The following is a 16,078-nucleotide window of genomic DNA, read 5'->3' on the forward strand; positions in this document are numbered from 1 at the left end:
CTCCAGGAGATCTTGCAGTTTAAACCATTGGAGGGTCAAGTCAACAGGGTTTGCTGGAACCTTGAATTGAAAGTAAATTTTTGTTAACCAACCTCTCAAACCTGTTTTTGATCAGAATAGATCAGAAAAGGAAAGCTAGATTTTCCTTTTTTTTTTTTTTTCTTTTCACAAATACTACCCAGTTTGACAGCTTTGAGCAAAGTAGTCATTAGTCTGTTGGTCTGCTTTATCCACTCTCTATCTGCAAAGAGCCCAGTGAGATCCCCAGCTTTTAGACTTACAAACTGGGTTCCAAGGCCTTGGTGATGACCCTTCCTGGTTCACTGGCCAACTTCCCTCAAAATGTCAGCATCAAACACATTGCTTGAACATTTATAAATGTAATTTGCAATATTTTTAACGTGTCAAAAGCTTAAGCCTTAATATACATGGTTATAGTTTCAATAAGTATATTTTTTAAAAATAAGAATATATTTGAATAGAAATCTGGATTAAATTATTTTTAAAGTACTTTTAAAATGAGTAATCTTTTTTCCCACTGGGCAAGAATTACCCCTTCCCACTTCTGGATTTACAGATGAAAAAAAAATCTGAGTGCAGAATATGAGGATTTCAGAGAACTTTGATTTTATTTTAATCTCAGGTTAGGTTAGCTCAAAGAAAACCCAAAGCAGCAGAACTAAGAGTTACACTTTATTAGCTTCTGTGTTCTGCCTAGGAGCTTGCCCCAATAATTATATCTGTAGATTTGTGTGTCTCAGCCTTTAGAAATAGACCTGATCCGTTAAATCCAGATTTTGGCTTTGCAAAGAGCCAAGAAGGTCCCTGTAACGTTTTCTGCTACAGCAGTGACTTGGCTACTTTGCAGGTAGCCGCCGTGGTGGGCGAGCATGGGGGGCCACTAATGACAGCAGGATGATCCTGGTGAGCCTAAGCAGGGGGTCAGGTGCCAGGTACGTGAGGCACAAGTGTCTGGGGCGAATTGGTGACAGGATGCAAAGTGGCTTAAGCAGGAAGCCGTGAAGAGCTATTGCAAGGGCAAACAGCCACGACCAAGGGCAGCATGGCTTTTTCCAGCGAGAAAGATCCTGCATCCAGGGCCTGGCCTTACTAGAACATGACTGGAAGTGGTGGGGTGCAGCAGCATCCAGGCAGCTCCAGGTGCATGACTGTGGATGTGGGTCCTCCCTGGACACGTGCTGGCACCTCCACTTCAGGGAAGCAGAAGAGTTGCCTGAATACTGCCCATGCCTTAGCACGTGACCACCTGCTGAACGAATTATCGCCATACCTTCTGACTTTGCCATTCTTATCCCTCCCTATCCACTCTTTCATTCCTCTTCCCATTGTAGTCTAGTTCCTCCTCCCATTCATCCTTTCTCATATTTCCTTTTCTGTGATGATTTTATTTTCTCTGAATCACTGGCTTTTCCTTCCATTCCATCTTTCTCCTTTCAAGTGTATATAAAGGGTATAAAGGTATTCCCTTGCATCATTTCCAGCTGTACTTGGCATGTTTGAGTTGCCTCATGAGTGAGAGTGTGGCCTGATCTGTGTAAAAAGGGAAAGTAAAGTAGTCACTGCAAGCTGAGATTAAACACATGGGCGTTCCATGGATCAGTGGAGAACTTTCTCCCCTGTAAGTAAGCAGTAACAGATGGCAAGAGGCATATCTCTTTGTTTTACTAAGATACTTTATGTACAGCAATTGTTAGATTGGTGATTAAGGTTTTGTTGATAGAAGCCGTGGCCGGCTGGTGCCTTTGAAAATCAGGTTATTTATTTTGGTGTCTAAATATGGACTTGAAAATTTTGGCCAGGCAACTTGCTCAAGGTCATTATCCTGACTCAGGGACAGAACTGGGAAGGAAGCCCAAACTTTTCAGCTTTCCCTTCCTATTGATATTCTGTACAGTTTCAGTAAAGCAGATGTTTATATACTCAGATTCAGTAAAGCAGATGTTTATATATTCAGATCACGTGCCAGATTAAAATTAAGTGAGTGATCAGAATTCATTTGGGAGGAGTTAAAAGCCAGTCCTGTAAAGTGGCACTGGCACTCTGTGGGAGTTTCTGGAGTGAGATGGACCCCAGGACAGAAGAAAGGGTCCCCACTGCCTGGCAGCAGCTAGGCACACTCCTCCTGCCTTCCCAACACAGTGCACCTTGTCTTTTACACCCTGTCTGGATCAGTTCCTGGGGCTGTAAGGACACAGCTGAGAGCAGATGTAAGCTGGCATTGCCACCCGCAGAGCTCTGAGACGAGCAGACCAGAGGTTTAAGGCCCCACATTGCCAGCGGCTCTGGGGAACAGTGGGCCAGGCTGATGGCAGTTCCTTTGCAGTATAGTTCCTGTGAAGATTAGAGGAGTTTCATATGTCAATGTAAGACCTTGAACTTATTATTCAAATTATCACAGTGAGAGCATTTCTCAGAGGACATGCAATTGTGTTAAGAAAGCAGTTCCCATCCACTTTCCTTAGGAAACAAGACAACTGTGTTCTGTAATTGCCGTGGTTTCTGGATCAGTTTCAAGGCAAGCCCAGGCAATAGCATATTTTCATGTTCCATTATGAATCAGAGCATTTTCTTATTTAGGACAGCATGTGTTTAAGAACTTACCAGCCTGGGAACATGGTGAAGTCCAGAGGTAAGCTTTCCTGCCACAAGGGACTGAGAGCAAATCAAGCAGTGCAGCCTCCGAGGAGATTTAAGAGCCAGTCTTCCAAGCCTGCTGCACATCATGATTTTCAAATCCCTTCCATTGGATTTGCAGAACCTGAACTTCATCAAAAACACCATTTTCTTGTAGCCTGCCTTGGGGATGTTCTAACAGATCTGGTCAAACTGAGTAAGTATCTCAAATTAATTCCCAGGTCATCTATGTCTCTGCTTCGATTGTAGCTGTCGCAGAGGTGAAATAGTCCTGGCTCTGTTTTAGAATCAAAGCAGAGAAGAGGGACTAGGCACCCAAGTTTTGTTCAAATCAATGAAAAATGGATTCTGAATTGTTTTTTGTGCCTTTGAAAATCTTCACATATATGGTTTCTCAAGAGACCCTAGATTCTTTACTGGCAACTGAAGCTAACACCATGCTGCACAAATAAAACAGGTTTTAGTCACCATGTCTTTACTATAGTTCTTCAGCCTGGAAAACTGACAGATACCAGTTTCAAATGCATGGCACTCCCTGCAGAATCTCATGTTGAATCCAAAATTAAGCTTCAGAAATGCATTTGGTTGCTATAAGGAAATGTTGGCCATTCCTGGATTAATGCTTTTGAATAAGCAAATGGCTAGGTAAGAAAAGGAGGAAAAAACAACTGAAGTTTGTGTTTCACACTTCAAGTGACCTGGCCAAGTGTGGCTGGATTCCCTTTTAAAATCAAATGACTATGATGCATCTCCCAGGGTCCTGTAGTATGAATGCTAAAAGGATTAAAACTAGTCAGGTCACACAGCTTTATTTTACTCTTTACAAGGGCCATGTTAAATCCAAGACTTTATACCCCTTGTTTACATAGATACGAGTACATGGCAGGAAATTACGTAATTTAACTTCTGCTATGAAGTAAAATACCCTTTTGTGTTCTGTTTTGGAATCAAATACACAAGGAACTGTATTTTCTCCGGTTCTTTCCTACTGAAGCCTTTTTCATTAAAAAGTAATAACATACCAAAAAAGTTACAAAAGCAATACAACGATAATATAAATACTTAAGTGAAAACAGCTTTGTAGTAACTGCTGGAGTGGAATTCTATCCACACACACTCCTTTCTGAACATTGCCGCACTGTTTGAAGGCAAAAGAAAATTGGAGGACTATTTTAATATTTGTTATTATGCAATTATCACAGGTGTGACAAGGTACCCAATCTAGACAGAAGGGGAATGGAGTGAACAGAGTAAATAATATATCAGCATAAACAGTAAATAGCTCACTAAGTTTTAAAAAATGAGTTAATGATTTGAAATTTTATTAACAGGTCTAAAATCTTTTAAAATGCTTTTCAGATACTCTATAGCCCTTTAAGACCATTCTCAGAAGAGGCGGCAGAACGGTGAAGACAAAAAAAGATAATTGCAAAGCTTGATGCAACATTTACAGCCAGTTAAGCCTTTCTCTTTCTGTTTAAAAATAATGAATATTAAGCATCGGGATGAGGGTTTATAGTTTGATCCAGATCGTCATTTCCAAGAAGACTGTTTTGTACCTCTTGAATCTCCCACCGCCCCCGGAAGCCTCTCAGACATCCTTCCCCAGTATCAGCCCAGGTCACCACAGCTCTGGCAGGCAGGTGTGGTGCTGCTGGACCCATTCAGAATTCCACTTCATTATCCTCCTGATCATGGCACTAGTGTGCTGCTAACATCAAGGAAAAAAGCCATGTGCGAGTGATTATTTTGAAACTGAATACATCTAGGTTCCATGGTGTAAAACCTACTGACACACAATAGTCCCAAAGTCACTTTAGCAGGAGATGTTACAGATGGAAAACAAATATATAAGTAGTTTAGCTAATTTTCCTGCTGTTGCAGGTATCTTTTTTCCAATCAGTGTATTTGCTAAGGCACTGCCCAAGGTAATTTTAAATATCTCAGTGAGGACTAACGGAAGCCTTAGGGCAGTTACTCTGCACTCCATCTGATGTACCAAATTAGATACATCTAAAGTATTTATCGATTCTATCTTGTCATCTCTGTGTATGTTATGACTTAATTTTGTCTTCTGCAGTCTTGCACCTTTTTTTGTAATTTTCTCTGCAAGGAACAGCCCTTTTTCTTTATTGCACTACACTAACAAATCACTATTTTGCATGACAGCTCTCAATGCTTAGCAGAAGAGGTTCCTTTTAGATCTCACTCATCTTGGCCTTTCATCTTTATTTTTGGCCTGCAGAAAAAAAAATCTTCCAGCGAAGTCAGCAATGCAAATTATTCAACTTTCATTAACATGTAGTTCATAATCTTTCTGCCTTTGCAGCTTCTTCTAGTAACAGAAATAAAGCTGCTAGGATATAGCGTTATTCTTTCTCTGAGTCGGGAAAAAGTGATTCATTTTCTCTTTTTCTAAGTAAAAGAGGAAAGTCTGTTCAGTGAAGCAAAAGTTACTAGAGTTAAAGTTAATAAATTAACTGGGGGAAATACAATCCATACTTAAGCCAGGCTACTTACTGCCACAGATGCAATATGAATAGCATTCCAAGTGTATTAGCATGACAGGAAAATGAGGGCATTTGACAGTTATTGGAAGGCCACTTGTCACACAAACTTGGCACAGAATCTGTAACAGCTATGGGACATTGAATCGTTTAAGTTGGAAAAGACCTTCAAGATTGAGTCCAACCATTGACCTGGCACTGCCAAGCCCACCACTAAACCGTGTCCTAAGCACCACATCTACGTGTCTTTTAAAGACCCCCAGGGATGGTGACTCCACCACCTCCCTGGGCAGCCTGTTCCAGTGTTTGACCACCCTTTGGATGAAGAAATTTTTCCTAATATCCAACCTACGCCTCCCCTGGCACAACTTGAGGCCGTTCCCTCTTGTCCTGTAGGCTGTTACCTGGGAGAAGAGACTGACCCCCGCCTCGCTACAGCCTCTCGTGTCAGGTAGCTGTGGAGAGCCATCAGCCCCCCCGAGCCCCCTCCTCTCCAGGCTGAGCACCCCCAGCTCCCCCCGCCGCTCCCCACAGGATTGTGCCCCAGCCCCTTCCCCAGCCCCTGCCCGGCTCTGGCCGCGCTCCAGCCCCTCAGCGTCCCTCTGGCCGTGAGGGGCCCAGCACCGAGCCCAGCGTTCGAGGGGCGGCCGCACCGGTGCCGGGCATGGGGGCACGACCGCTGCTCCGGGCCTGCTGGCCACGCTGGCTCTGACACTAGCCACCCACGCGCTGCTGGCCTTCGCAGCCCCCCGGGCACGGCGGGGGCTCATCAGCTGACATGCACCAAGTCCATACAGAAGCCCATAGAGTGGTTCAGCCCGAAAGCTGTGTCAGCCTGGAGCCCAGCTCTCTTGATAGCACCATGTGGCCTAAAACCTGCAGCTCGCACACTTGCTCCAGCGTGCCTGGCACCTCTCTCGCATACAGGTTCCCTTCTGCCGGAGGGACGTGCTGTGGGGCAGACAGCTGAGGGGGTCCCACACTGAGCTCTTACGGTGACATTTGCTGGTGCACGTTGGTTAAGGCCCAACTCGGCAGCAAGCCCAGCCAAGGGCAGGGAGAGCCTGGGCAGGGGCTCTCACTCGCATCGCTAAGGCAGGAAAACCAGACCCTTAAAAAAAGCTGATAATCTTTTACAGTGGAAACACACAGCTGCAAAGGAGGGAGGGGTGGGGGGGAAGCCACATTTTAACCAGGCAGATAAATGGGGTCTTATTAGAAAATTAAGTGGTGCTCCTACAAAATACAGCTATTTCTCAGTAGTGGGGGCATTCCTTAATGAAGTGGACTGTGGTGTAAAGCAAGCGAGTTAGGGCCATGTTCTTATTTATCTGATACAACAGCATTTGCTAAACGTCAGTGGCTTTGCTAGCAGCCTTTTCTGTAGCCATCAGAGTGATAACAAATCCTGCTTCCCCAGCTACAAACAAGGCACAGACCAGGGCAGTGGGGAGGAGACTGCTGAGGGGACAGAAAAAGCTATATTTAAACAGTTGTGTTTGCTTTTCTGTAAAAAAAAAAAAAAAATATATATATATATCTTGAAGACGTCTTTTCTGCCAGAACACTGGCACTTTGCAAATGCTGCCAACACAAACCCTGTGAGCAAGCCAGCTGACATCAGCTGACCAAGGACATGGTGGGACTTTGGACATTTTATCCATTCCTTTTTAAACAGATGGCCTTTTGTCTGAGCTGTTTGACCAAAACAAGCCTGTGAGTAGAAGCGTGCCTATGGAAGTCATGCCTAAGTTGATGCAATCTAAGATACACCAGAAGTCACATGAACCTAGCTCAAGATCAAACCAGGTTTGCAATATCTCTCTCAAATAAAATGGGGGGTTTACTATACTGGATACATTGTGGGATAAATGCATAAGGGATCATTATCCCCATTGCTGCCTGGGGCTTCACCACCAGTATTTGTGAAAGGAACCCAACAGGACACGAACTGTGAGATATTTCCATTGGAGATAGCCAGTTCAGCCTAGCCTAGACACCTAACAAGGAAAAGCAGGCTCCTGTCCTTGCCTAGATTAAATGAATTGGATAATTTCTGTATAGATGAAACAGACCATTACTTGCACCACAAAACTGGCTGCTGAAACTGGCTCCTTCACTGGCAGGCAGAGCAAACGTTAGGGGCCGAGTCTGTGGTTAGAGTGTCTTTGGCATGAAATCTGTGTGCCATCAGCTCAGAATAAACACGGTTCGGCTCAGACATGGGACACAGTTATATTTCCCAGAGCTGGATTAGCCAGAGTTCACAATACAGTTGTGAAGTCCATTTTATGATTTCATGCTCACTGAGGGGGGATGCATGGAAATGTGTATGTAAGGACAGGTAAGTCAGGCGATACCTGATCGATCACAAAGCCTTTTGGCACAAAAATTAAATGGGCTAATTTTTTGGAACAAAGCAGAAAGGATTTAATGCAGATCAACAGTCTGCACTGAGTGGCGCTGCTGTTTTCAGTCTGGCCCTGAGAGCCAGATAAAAGCTGAAAGTCTTGTGTTATCAGACCATACCTTATGAAACTTTTCCATGCCAGATTCTTGCAGAGCAGGCTGAGGCCATGGGGAGCACGCATGCAAACTCCAGGGAGCTATACCAGCCCCACAGATGTCCTGGGTGCTGTTATTCTGGCTCTATACACTGAGCAAGCTATTCATACCCTAATGAAAGAGTAGCTGTCTCTGGAGATAAAGGAGGATGGAAAGCCGCTGCCCTGGCAAGATAGTTTCCCAGTATCTTTCAGCAGGCATACACCATTTTCAAGGAACAAATACAGTACAAATCGGAGCATTTGTAGCTAAAGACAAATCGGAGCATTTGTAGCTAAAGTGGCAAACAAATGTGATAATAACTCTGTGGCCTGCTCACTTGCTCTTTGTGCCAGAGGAATTTCTCAAAGGTCTTGCTTCTGTGGGCATAGTAGAGTCTTAGTGAGGAATTACCACCGTTCATTCTGCATCAGCGCTGGACTCAGAGAGGGCGGACAGAGTGAGGCATCCATTGCCCTTCTCTCCCTGCGTAAAGGCAACACCAGCACACAGGGCTGCCTCTGGCGGGGGCAAGCACTGCTCTGTGCTGCACCCCGAGCTATGCTTGCACCCCGGGCAGGCTGAGCCACAAGCCTGGCGGCGGCTGCCTCCTGCTCTCGGGGTGACACCACCCTCTCGTCCTGCCCTGAAGCTGCTGCACAGCCTGGGAGATGGGAAATGCAAATGCCTTTTGCCTCGGACGCTCTTTTAAAATTTGGTATAAACCCAGATTGAGTGCAATCGAGCCGCTGGCTGCGGGGCAGCTTTCCAGCGGTGGGCTTGGTGAGCTCCACGGTTGCTGTCTTTTTTGATACAGGGCCAATCCCTGCAGGGAGGTCCCACCACCAGCACAGGCTGTGCCGGTCAGGAAGGAAGCCAAAGATGCCTGTGAAATCCCACTTAAAGGTGTGTAGCCTAGGTTTAAAGTGCGGGCGGGAGTATGAAGTTTGAAGCACTGGCTGGTGGCTGGTGGGGTGTGCTGGTGGGGCAGCGCGAGGACGGCATGCCTTCATGCGTAGCCTCCAGTTTATTTCCACTTTTGAAACCTCACCTAAACAGCCTATTCTGCAGTGTTCTGTAAGCTTTGTTTAAGACTCGGTGTGCTTAAGACTCAAGAAGAGTATGAAACCGAACTTCTACTTGATTTTTTTTTTAACTTGCCAAGTTTATATCTGCATCATAACCACTACTATTTTTACTTCCACATTCCTAGATTCAAAGGACCCAGACTCTGGGCAAAAACAGACCAAAATCTACACAGAGGTGTGCTCCCATCTCTGTAAGGTAAGACTGTTGCAGAAATCAGGGCATTTCTTGGAGCACACAGGAATTGTTGCCCTTCACATCGTTTAAGCAAAGGCTGTTGTAATATGGGCCCGACTGTAATACATTCTTGTGTTCTGTAAAAACAATCTTGTTTCCCAGAATAGTAGGTACATAATTAGGCTAAGCCTTTCACACTTTCTCTTTGAACCCATTGGATTTATTTACCAAAAATCATTGCATAGATATGCCCAGCAAATGTCTTAGAGAACCATTTGTAACTAAATTAAAAGCTTAAATACAGAGATTCTCGCTTCATTCAGTACTGGCTTTTATTAAAACTGGGAGTTGCTGATACTTCATCCCTTGCAGCCTCTTTATATACTCTCTTTGACATTTTGAATGTGCCATGCAGGTTCTAATACACATTACACAAAAAGAGCTATTATAAAATTCCTGACTTTTTCTTGTTTGCATGACAAAGGAGGAATGGCAAATCCTCCAATTGGGCCAGATAATCACTCTCCTGTGAAAAGCCTACAATCCACATCCTCTGTTTTCTTCTTAGCTGAGCTTCAACTGTGTTTGATCAATAATTTTATGTGTGGAGCCCATAAATCACTTTCCAATACACATTGAACAGTGAAGAGTCCTGTTTTCGATTAGACATCAGCCACAGGAGGAATCACAGCCAGATCCAGGAAAGCTGGGTGCTGCTGGAGCAATCAAGCATTTTCATTTCATGTTATCATGTTGTTTTGAAGAGCCCTCACTACAAAGTAGGACCACTCTGCAGTGAAGACTAATTGGATGGATAGAGTTTTACAGGGTTGGGTCTTTTCACATGAGAGAGAGACCATTACAAATCTGTGAGCTGCCATTTTATCCAAGTGACTGTCACTATATAAACATAACAAATTCACTTCTGGAACTGAGTTAGCCAACACTTCCGGAGCCTATTTGAAGAAAACTTTGCTTAGATGCAGTTTGCAACCCAAGCCTCCGAAGCAGTTCATCACCTGGCTGCATCTGTCCCGCCCCATGAGAATCAGTGCTGTGCCATTCCACTGGGGAGGCAGCCCAGAGGGAACAGCCAGGGGTACGGACCCTTCCTGAGGGACCGAGAGGGTCACAAAGATTTCAGCAAACAAAGGCTTCCCTCCTCTTATTCACAAGAGGCGGAGTTTTTTGACATGAGTTGAAGCTGAGGTGGTCCAATGAAGTGGGTAGTTTTCCCTATTTGTGTCTTGGGAATGAATATAGCAAGAAAATACTGATTTGTTCAGAGAAAGATGCTCCAGGAGGGGAAAGATTAAAGGATGTATTCCCCTGGGTCATGCACAAACCGTTACCTTGTAGTCCATGTTTCCGTTTTAACCTTAAAACTCAATTCAACTAAACAAGGTGCCCCTTCCACACCTAATGGAGGCTTTATCATGTTTAAGGAGACAAGTTTCTTGAGAGGTTGTAAAGACAAAATGAGCAGTAACAGCAGGGCTTAGTCAGGCTCTGTTGCCTGCATTTGCCTAAAAAACAGGCTGCCTCGGCTGACATGTGTTTTAATGAGGGATGAACAGCAGCAGGATGCTTTTGTACAAGTTCATTACACCGGGTCCTCCAGCCAGACCTCTCATGGGGCACACGGTTCAGCCTGAACGTTGGATGAAACCGAACCGATTTTAAATCATTTACAGAGACATATAAAATCCAAAGAACTTTTGATGCTGAAGACGTGTATGTGTATGCTCAGATGCCTTACTGCTGGAGGGGATGAGAATCTGCCCCAGGTGCCATCCTCCTACACTTTTTTATTGATCACATTTTATTTTTTCCCATCTACTTCTCCTGGGATTGGTTTCAAAAATAGACTTCTGCATCTTACACCAGCAAAGGCCAGGGAAGCAAAGGATGTCAGCTGCAGATTTAAAGGTTGACTTCAAGGCAAACATCCAACAGCCCCACCAGCCTCCAGGTCAGCTTCACTCTCCAGAGACAGGTCTCTATTGTGGCGGTTAATAGTGTTCAAAATACCAATATTCTTCATCCATATGCTGGAAAAGCAGAGTGGTTTCTCGTGTTCACTGAAAGGTGATCTGCCTTTATATAAAGCCACCTTCTTTTAAGCACAAGTATAAAGAAACCCACAGGAATCCATAAAGAGTGATGGGACATTTTTCTAAAATGTCAGGCCTGTACATCTTCCACCTTCCGTGATTCAGAAGTGGCGTAAAAGGCCATAAACCATTTAACTGCTGTGATTCACTGCCCTGATTCACACGCTTGATACAAATATTCAGAGATCAAAGTGGTACTACCCCCAAAATAAAGTTTTTAAATGATTTCTTAATGCTTGCCATAAAGATGGACTTCCAGCTAAAGCATTATTCTCCTGATTGATATTGGCTATTTTAGGTAGCAAGTCCCCTGTGGTGAAGATTGATGCTTCCTTTAAGAATCATATGTGCGGTACATAAAGCAAGGTACTCTGCAGATGTGTTTCCTCCCTGACCTAGGCTGAACATGACACACTGATCACTCAGGGGTTTTCTAGGCAAAAGTTTACAGGGCATTAAGAAAGGATGGAAACTTCTTCCCCGTGAAGGAATCTGGAAGGTCCCCTAAACCTGCTTGTATTAAGTTTGTATTAGATGAAGGTGTTAAACTGGCATGTGTCTACCAACAGGGGAGTGATCCTTTTAAGTCCTCTGCTTCGTCCCCACTTGTGGAATTTGTTGTGCCAGTGGGACGAGGATGGCTATAAAACCCCAGCGCAGGGGACCTCTGTCCTGCTCAGGCAGCCTGCCACCACACCTCTGCTGGGAACAGCCCCGGCGAGATCTCCCCTTCACCTCTGCCGGGCAGGCAGCTGCTCTGCTGACGGAGGAGGATGGACGTGGGGTTCGCCCGGATGCTCTGCATGCTCTGCCTGGTCATCACGGTCCAAGCGTTTAACCAGGAAGGGTTCAAGGAGGTGTTGCTGAAGCAGCTGGGGCTCTCCGAGGTCCCTAAACTTCATAAGAGAGACTTGGTGGACCTGGTTATCCCAGACCACGTAAAGAACAAATACATCTCCATGCTGAAGCGCCACAGGGTGAAGCGGCGAGCTTTGCCGAGCCTGGCTGGCATCCTCAGGGGGATTCCTGGCAATGCAGGTAACGTTTCTGCCCTCGCTCTTGGGAGCTCACAAAGCACCGTGCCCTGCCAAGGGAAGATGCTCATGCTCGCCTGGCTTGACACAGGGCAGGCAGCAGCAAACCCACGGCAGGAATGAGGCTTGGGTCTGGCTCCAAGCTTGAGCTGGGGAGAAGAGGTGCATGTTACAGCATCTTAAAGATTAACGCGCACTAATAACTCCTTGCACCTGGAGAGGGAGTCCCACACTCCTTGCGAAGGGCAGGCTGCTGCTGGAGCTCAATAGAAGAGAAAAGCCTTGGCACCCAGGCAACATTTTGGGCAGGTGGAAGAATGATGTTTTTTAAAAAAAAGTCAGTAGAAAGTTCAGACCTTGCAGGTTTTGGGTCAAAACTCCAGAAAGTTCTCTAATATGAATCACACTCTTTGAGAATGATTCACTCTCCCCCATCTTTTTTTTTTCTCTTTTTGTCTAGGAAAAATATCAAGGAGGATATCAGCTGTACAGACACTATAGTGTCTGTGCAAGGACGCTTCGAGCTTGTTTCACTTTCAAAAGCCATACATAGCACCCTGGGCAGCAAATGAAAACACTTCTTTCATTGCAAGTGGTGCAGATTCCTGCTTTCATGCCCAGAGCTGGCACAAAGAGATGCCACAAAGAGATGCATGGGGTTTGCTCAATTTGGGGCCAAATTATATAGGAGATTTCTTTCCTCCAGGTTGCAGAGACTCAACGCATAGGAGAATTAGGGCATTTGCAAGACACTGGTACAAGCATGCATTAGAAAAGGTGTGTTTAGTGGTGGGGGCTTGGTGTTGGAGCCTGGAAGGCGTGTGTTGGTGTGTTGTGATGATAATTGTGGACAAAGTGTGGGGGCTTTGCTCACCAGGATGGCAATGACAGGCTGTCTTTTTTGTTCCCCTGCAAAGGCATGGCAGGAGAAGTCCCCTCCTCTGACACCACCATGCGCCAGAACCTGATCTTTGACATGGAGGGCAGAATACCTGAAAACAGCGAAGTGGCAATGGCTGAACTGAAACTTTTCAAAAAGCCTCTGGACAGAGCCAACCTGCCTGCCAAGCAGTCTCACAGGCCCGTCTCCAACGCCAGAGTCAGCGTGTACTGGGTGCAACGGCAGCACGATGGGACCAACAGGACCTCCCTGATAGACTCCAGGTAAGAAAGGGACCACTCCTGGAGGCAGGACTCTAGTTATGGGTACGGGTCCTCTGGCCAGGTTCGGGTGCCATGTGTTTGTGCCTCCGGTCGGTCTGATGGGGTGACATCTACAGAATCAGGCCCTATAGCTTTTAAAGCCAGAATGAGTCCCTAAGAGCAGTTATTAGGTTAAGACTGTGATATATGATGATTCATCGAAATAATCTATTGCTGTGTCAAACAATGCCATGTACTGCCAGGTCTTCCCCTCTAAAACCCTCCACCTTGTTCACTTCTCTCTCTAACTCACTGCTCGTATTCTTTCCATTGGCCATTTCATTAGCTGGTTTAAATAAGTAAATCATGTAAAAAGCATCTGATTCTGTAGCCTTGAGCTCTGTGGAAGTTTTACAACCCTTGAAGGCAGAATTAGACATCAAACCAATTCTCTGGGTGGGTAGAAACTTATGGCTTTAACACAGCCAGGAGAGGAGCAGGTGGGAGTAGCGGGGTTCACCAGGCTGTTGTCACTAATACTGAGGCTGTGTATAGTCCTGCAGCGCTATATTTCTGTATGAGCATGAATGAATACCTTAACATGAGCATGCACAAAGGGGTTTATTTAGCCCTTCGGTGTCTGTTAGATCTGTGTGTTTCTTTTTTGAGGTGTGAGTTAGTTGCTGTGGGTGCTCGCCCAGAGCTCTCAGCAAAAATTATCATGTAATCAAAGCACATGACAATCTACAGCAAGCAAATTATTCTGCTGCAGTAACAGTGCCGCGAGCCTGAGCTTTATCAGATCGGCTTTTCTCTAATGCCAAGCCCCTGTCGCGCAGGCTGATTCCTATACGTGAGTCGGGCTGGAAGAACTTTGATGTGACGCCCGCCGTGCATTACTGGCTGAGAAACAAGCGGCGTGAGCCAATGTTCCTGGAGGTCTGGATTGAAGGAGAAAGGGTAGGCAGCCATGCCTTAGAAATGGCCAAAGCCGTGCGTTTCACCTCTCAGGACCCCAAGGATAAAGCCCTAGGCAAACCTGAACTGGTGCTTTACACCCTCAACTTGGAAGACTATGGGTACGTACGAAACCTAAATTGGTGCTGTCCCCATTGTAACTTTGCTCCTGAGTTATCATACTGTGTGTGCTGACCCAGGGCGTGCAGTTCTTGCCCTCACAAGTACACCGCTGTGAACGGAGGAGTTAGGAAGTTGTTGCCAAATCACACCTCTCCTCTTCCCGTATTTGTTGTCTGAATGTTCAAATGAAACCCAGGCATGGCCCAGGTTTCATGTCTCGGGGCCCGCCTCTGTTATTAACAGGGAGAGGATTATTTCTCCCACCTTCCCAGTTTCCAGTTTACAGCATCAGTTTTTGTTTCTCTCTTGGCGCAGGGGCCCTGGGGACTGCAAGGAGGAGGCGGTGACAGCAAAATCCACCTGCTGCCGGCAGAAACACTATGTCAACTTCCGTGAGCTCACCTGGATGCAGTACTGGATCATTGAGCCCGCAGGGTACCAGGCTTACCGGTGCTCAGGGGGCTGCCTGCAGCCCCCCAGCCCGCTGCGGCACTTTGGCTACGGGGAGCGCACCTGTGCCGTGGTGGAGAGCTCCCCGCTCCCCATGATGTACCTTGTCAAGAGGGGCAACCGCACGGAGATCGAAGCAGCCGAGTTTCCCAACATGATCGTTGAGAAGTGCAGCTGCGTCATGGACGGCATGGCACTGGTGTGAGATGCAGGCAGCCAGATGGGGTTATCACCCCGTCCCTTGATTCCCTTGCCCAGAGCCACCCCGGTTCTCAGCACTGGTGCCAGCAATAAAGGTCCTGGGGGGGGGCCCAGATACCCACCTTGCAAGGCTCAGCAGCACCTGCGGCTGCGCATCTCCCACGCGCCTCGCTACCCCGCGGAGAGGGTGCACTTAAAGGCACTGTCCATATAGATGGGCTCAGAGGACCATCCACCTTTGCATATACCTATGTAGGGGTACCTATGGAGTGCCTAACACTTCTTGGGGCCCCCTCGATGCTAGCCAAATTTCATGTAATTTGATGGAGCTGCATCCAATTCATCTCAGTCCCCACCCCAGAGTATTGCAAACAGCTACAGGCAGGAGAGGAGTGACCATCACCAGGTGAAGAAGTGACACGTGGGTTCAGCTTTTCAGCCTTAGACTCCTGGTTTGGCCCTTGTCTGTCCAAGTCATGTTTATGGTGAATTGGAGAGCAGAAGCACTTACATGTATATATTGTATACACACACACCCCCCTACATATATATAGTATATGAATATATGTATGTATTTTCTACATACATATTGGATATATACATATTGTCTACATATACACATATATGTACATAAAATGCTGTCTAGATCTCAAAGAAACATACAAATATCTGTTTCTATCATATGCATATATACATAGATATACATACATAAAATATTACCTGGAATTCAAAGGATTATATTTTTGGTCCCTACACCGTGGGCTTAGTCAATGGGAATATTAGGACTTAGGTTTGCTCATGAGTAACAGTTTGTAGAACTGGACCCTTATTTTTGTGGTTGTTACAGTTATTTCAATTTAGGAATATTTTCCAAATGTTGCGGGCTTCCAAACTCGAAGGAAACAATAAAATGCAATTATTAAATTAGCCATGTGGTCGCTTATATTTTATTCTTAGGACTAGAAGTGGAGGGGAAAAAATCTGTCATATTTCTGAATGCACCCCAGTGCCCAGTTCCTATAAACATACACACAGTAACAGCTCTTCTCAGGCACCTGTGTGATCCCATCTGCTTCTGGTAAAGCTT

The 16,078-nt window shown here is 45.7% G+C and overlaps 1 protein-coding gene across 1 annotated transcript; it reads left to right on the forward strand.

Moving 5' to 3' along the window:
• The first annotated feature begins 9,985 nt into the window (after nucleotides 1–9,985).
• Nucleotides 9,986–15,488, forward strand: LOC102047584 (left-right determination factor 2). Its single transcript, XM_005441260.3, has 4 exons — nucleotides 9,986–12,121; nucleotides 13,047–13,281; nucleotides 14,100–14,339; nucleotides 14,656–15,488. The coding sequence occupies exons 1-4, from the start codon at nucleotides 11,857–11,859 to the stop codon at nucleotides 14,993–14,995; spliced, it is 1,080 nt and encodes a 359-aa protein (XP_005441317.1). The 5' UTR covers nucleotides 9,986–11,856; the 3' UTR covers nucleotides 14,996–15,488.
• The last annotated feature ends 590 nt before the right edge of the window (nucleotides 15,489–16,078 follow it).

Source organism: Falco cherrug, chromosome 13 (assembly GCF_023634085.1).
Source record: "Falco cherrug isolate bFalChe1 chromosome 13, bFalChe1.pri, whole genome shotgun sequence".
In the NCBI taxonomy this organism is placed as follows: Eukaryota; Metazoa; Chordata; class Aves; order Falconiformes; family Falconidae; genus Falco; species Falco cherrug.

Coding starts and splice junctions, on each gene's coding strand:
- LOC102047584 (XM_005441260.3), top strand. CDS start 11,857: ATGGACGTGGGGTTCGCCCGGATGCTCTGCATGCTCTGCCTGGTCATC. Junction 13,282..14,099: donor ACCTCCCTGATAGACTCCAG/GTAAGAAAGGGA, acceptor CCTGTCGCGCAG/GCTGATTCCTATACGTGAGT. Junction 14,340..14,655: donor CTCAACTTGGAAGACTATGG/GTACGTACGAAA, acceptor CTCTTGGCGCAG/GGGCCCTGGGGACTGCAAGG.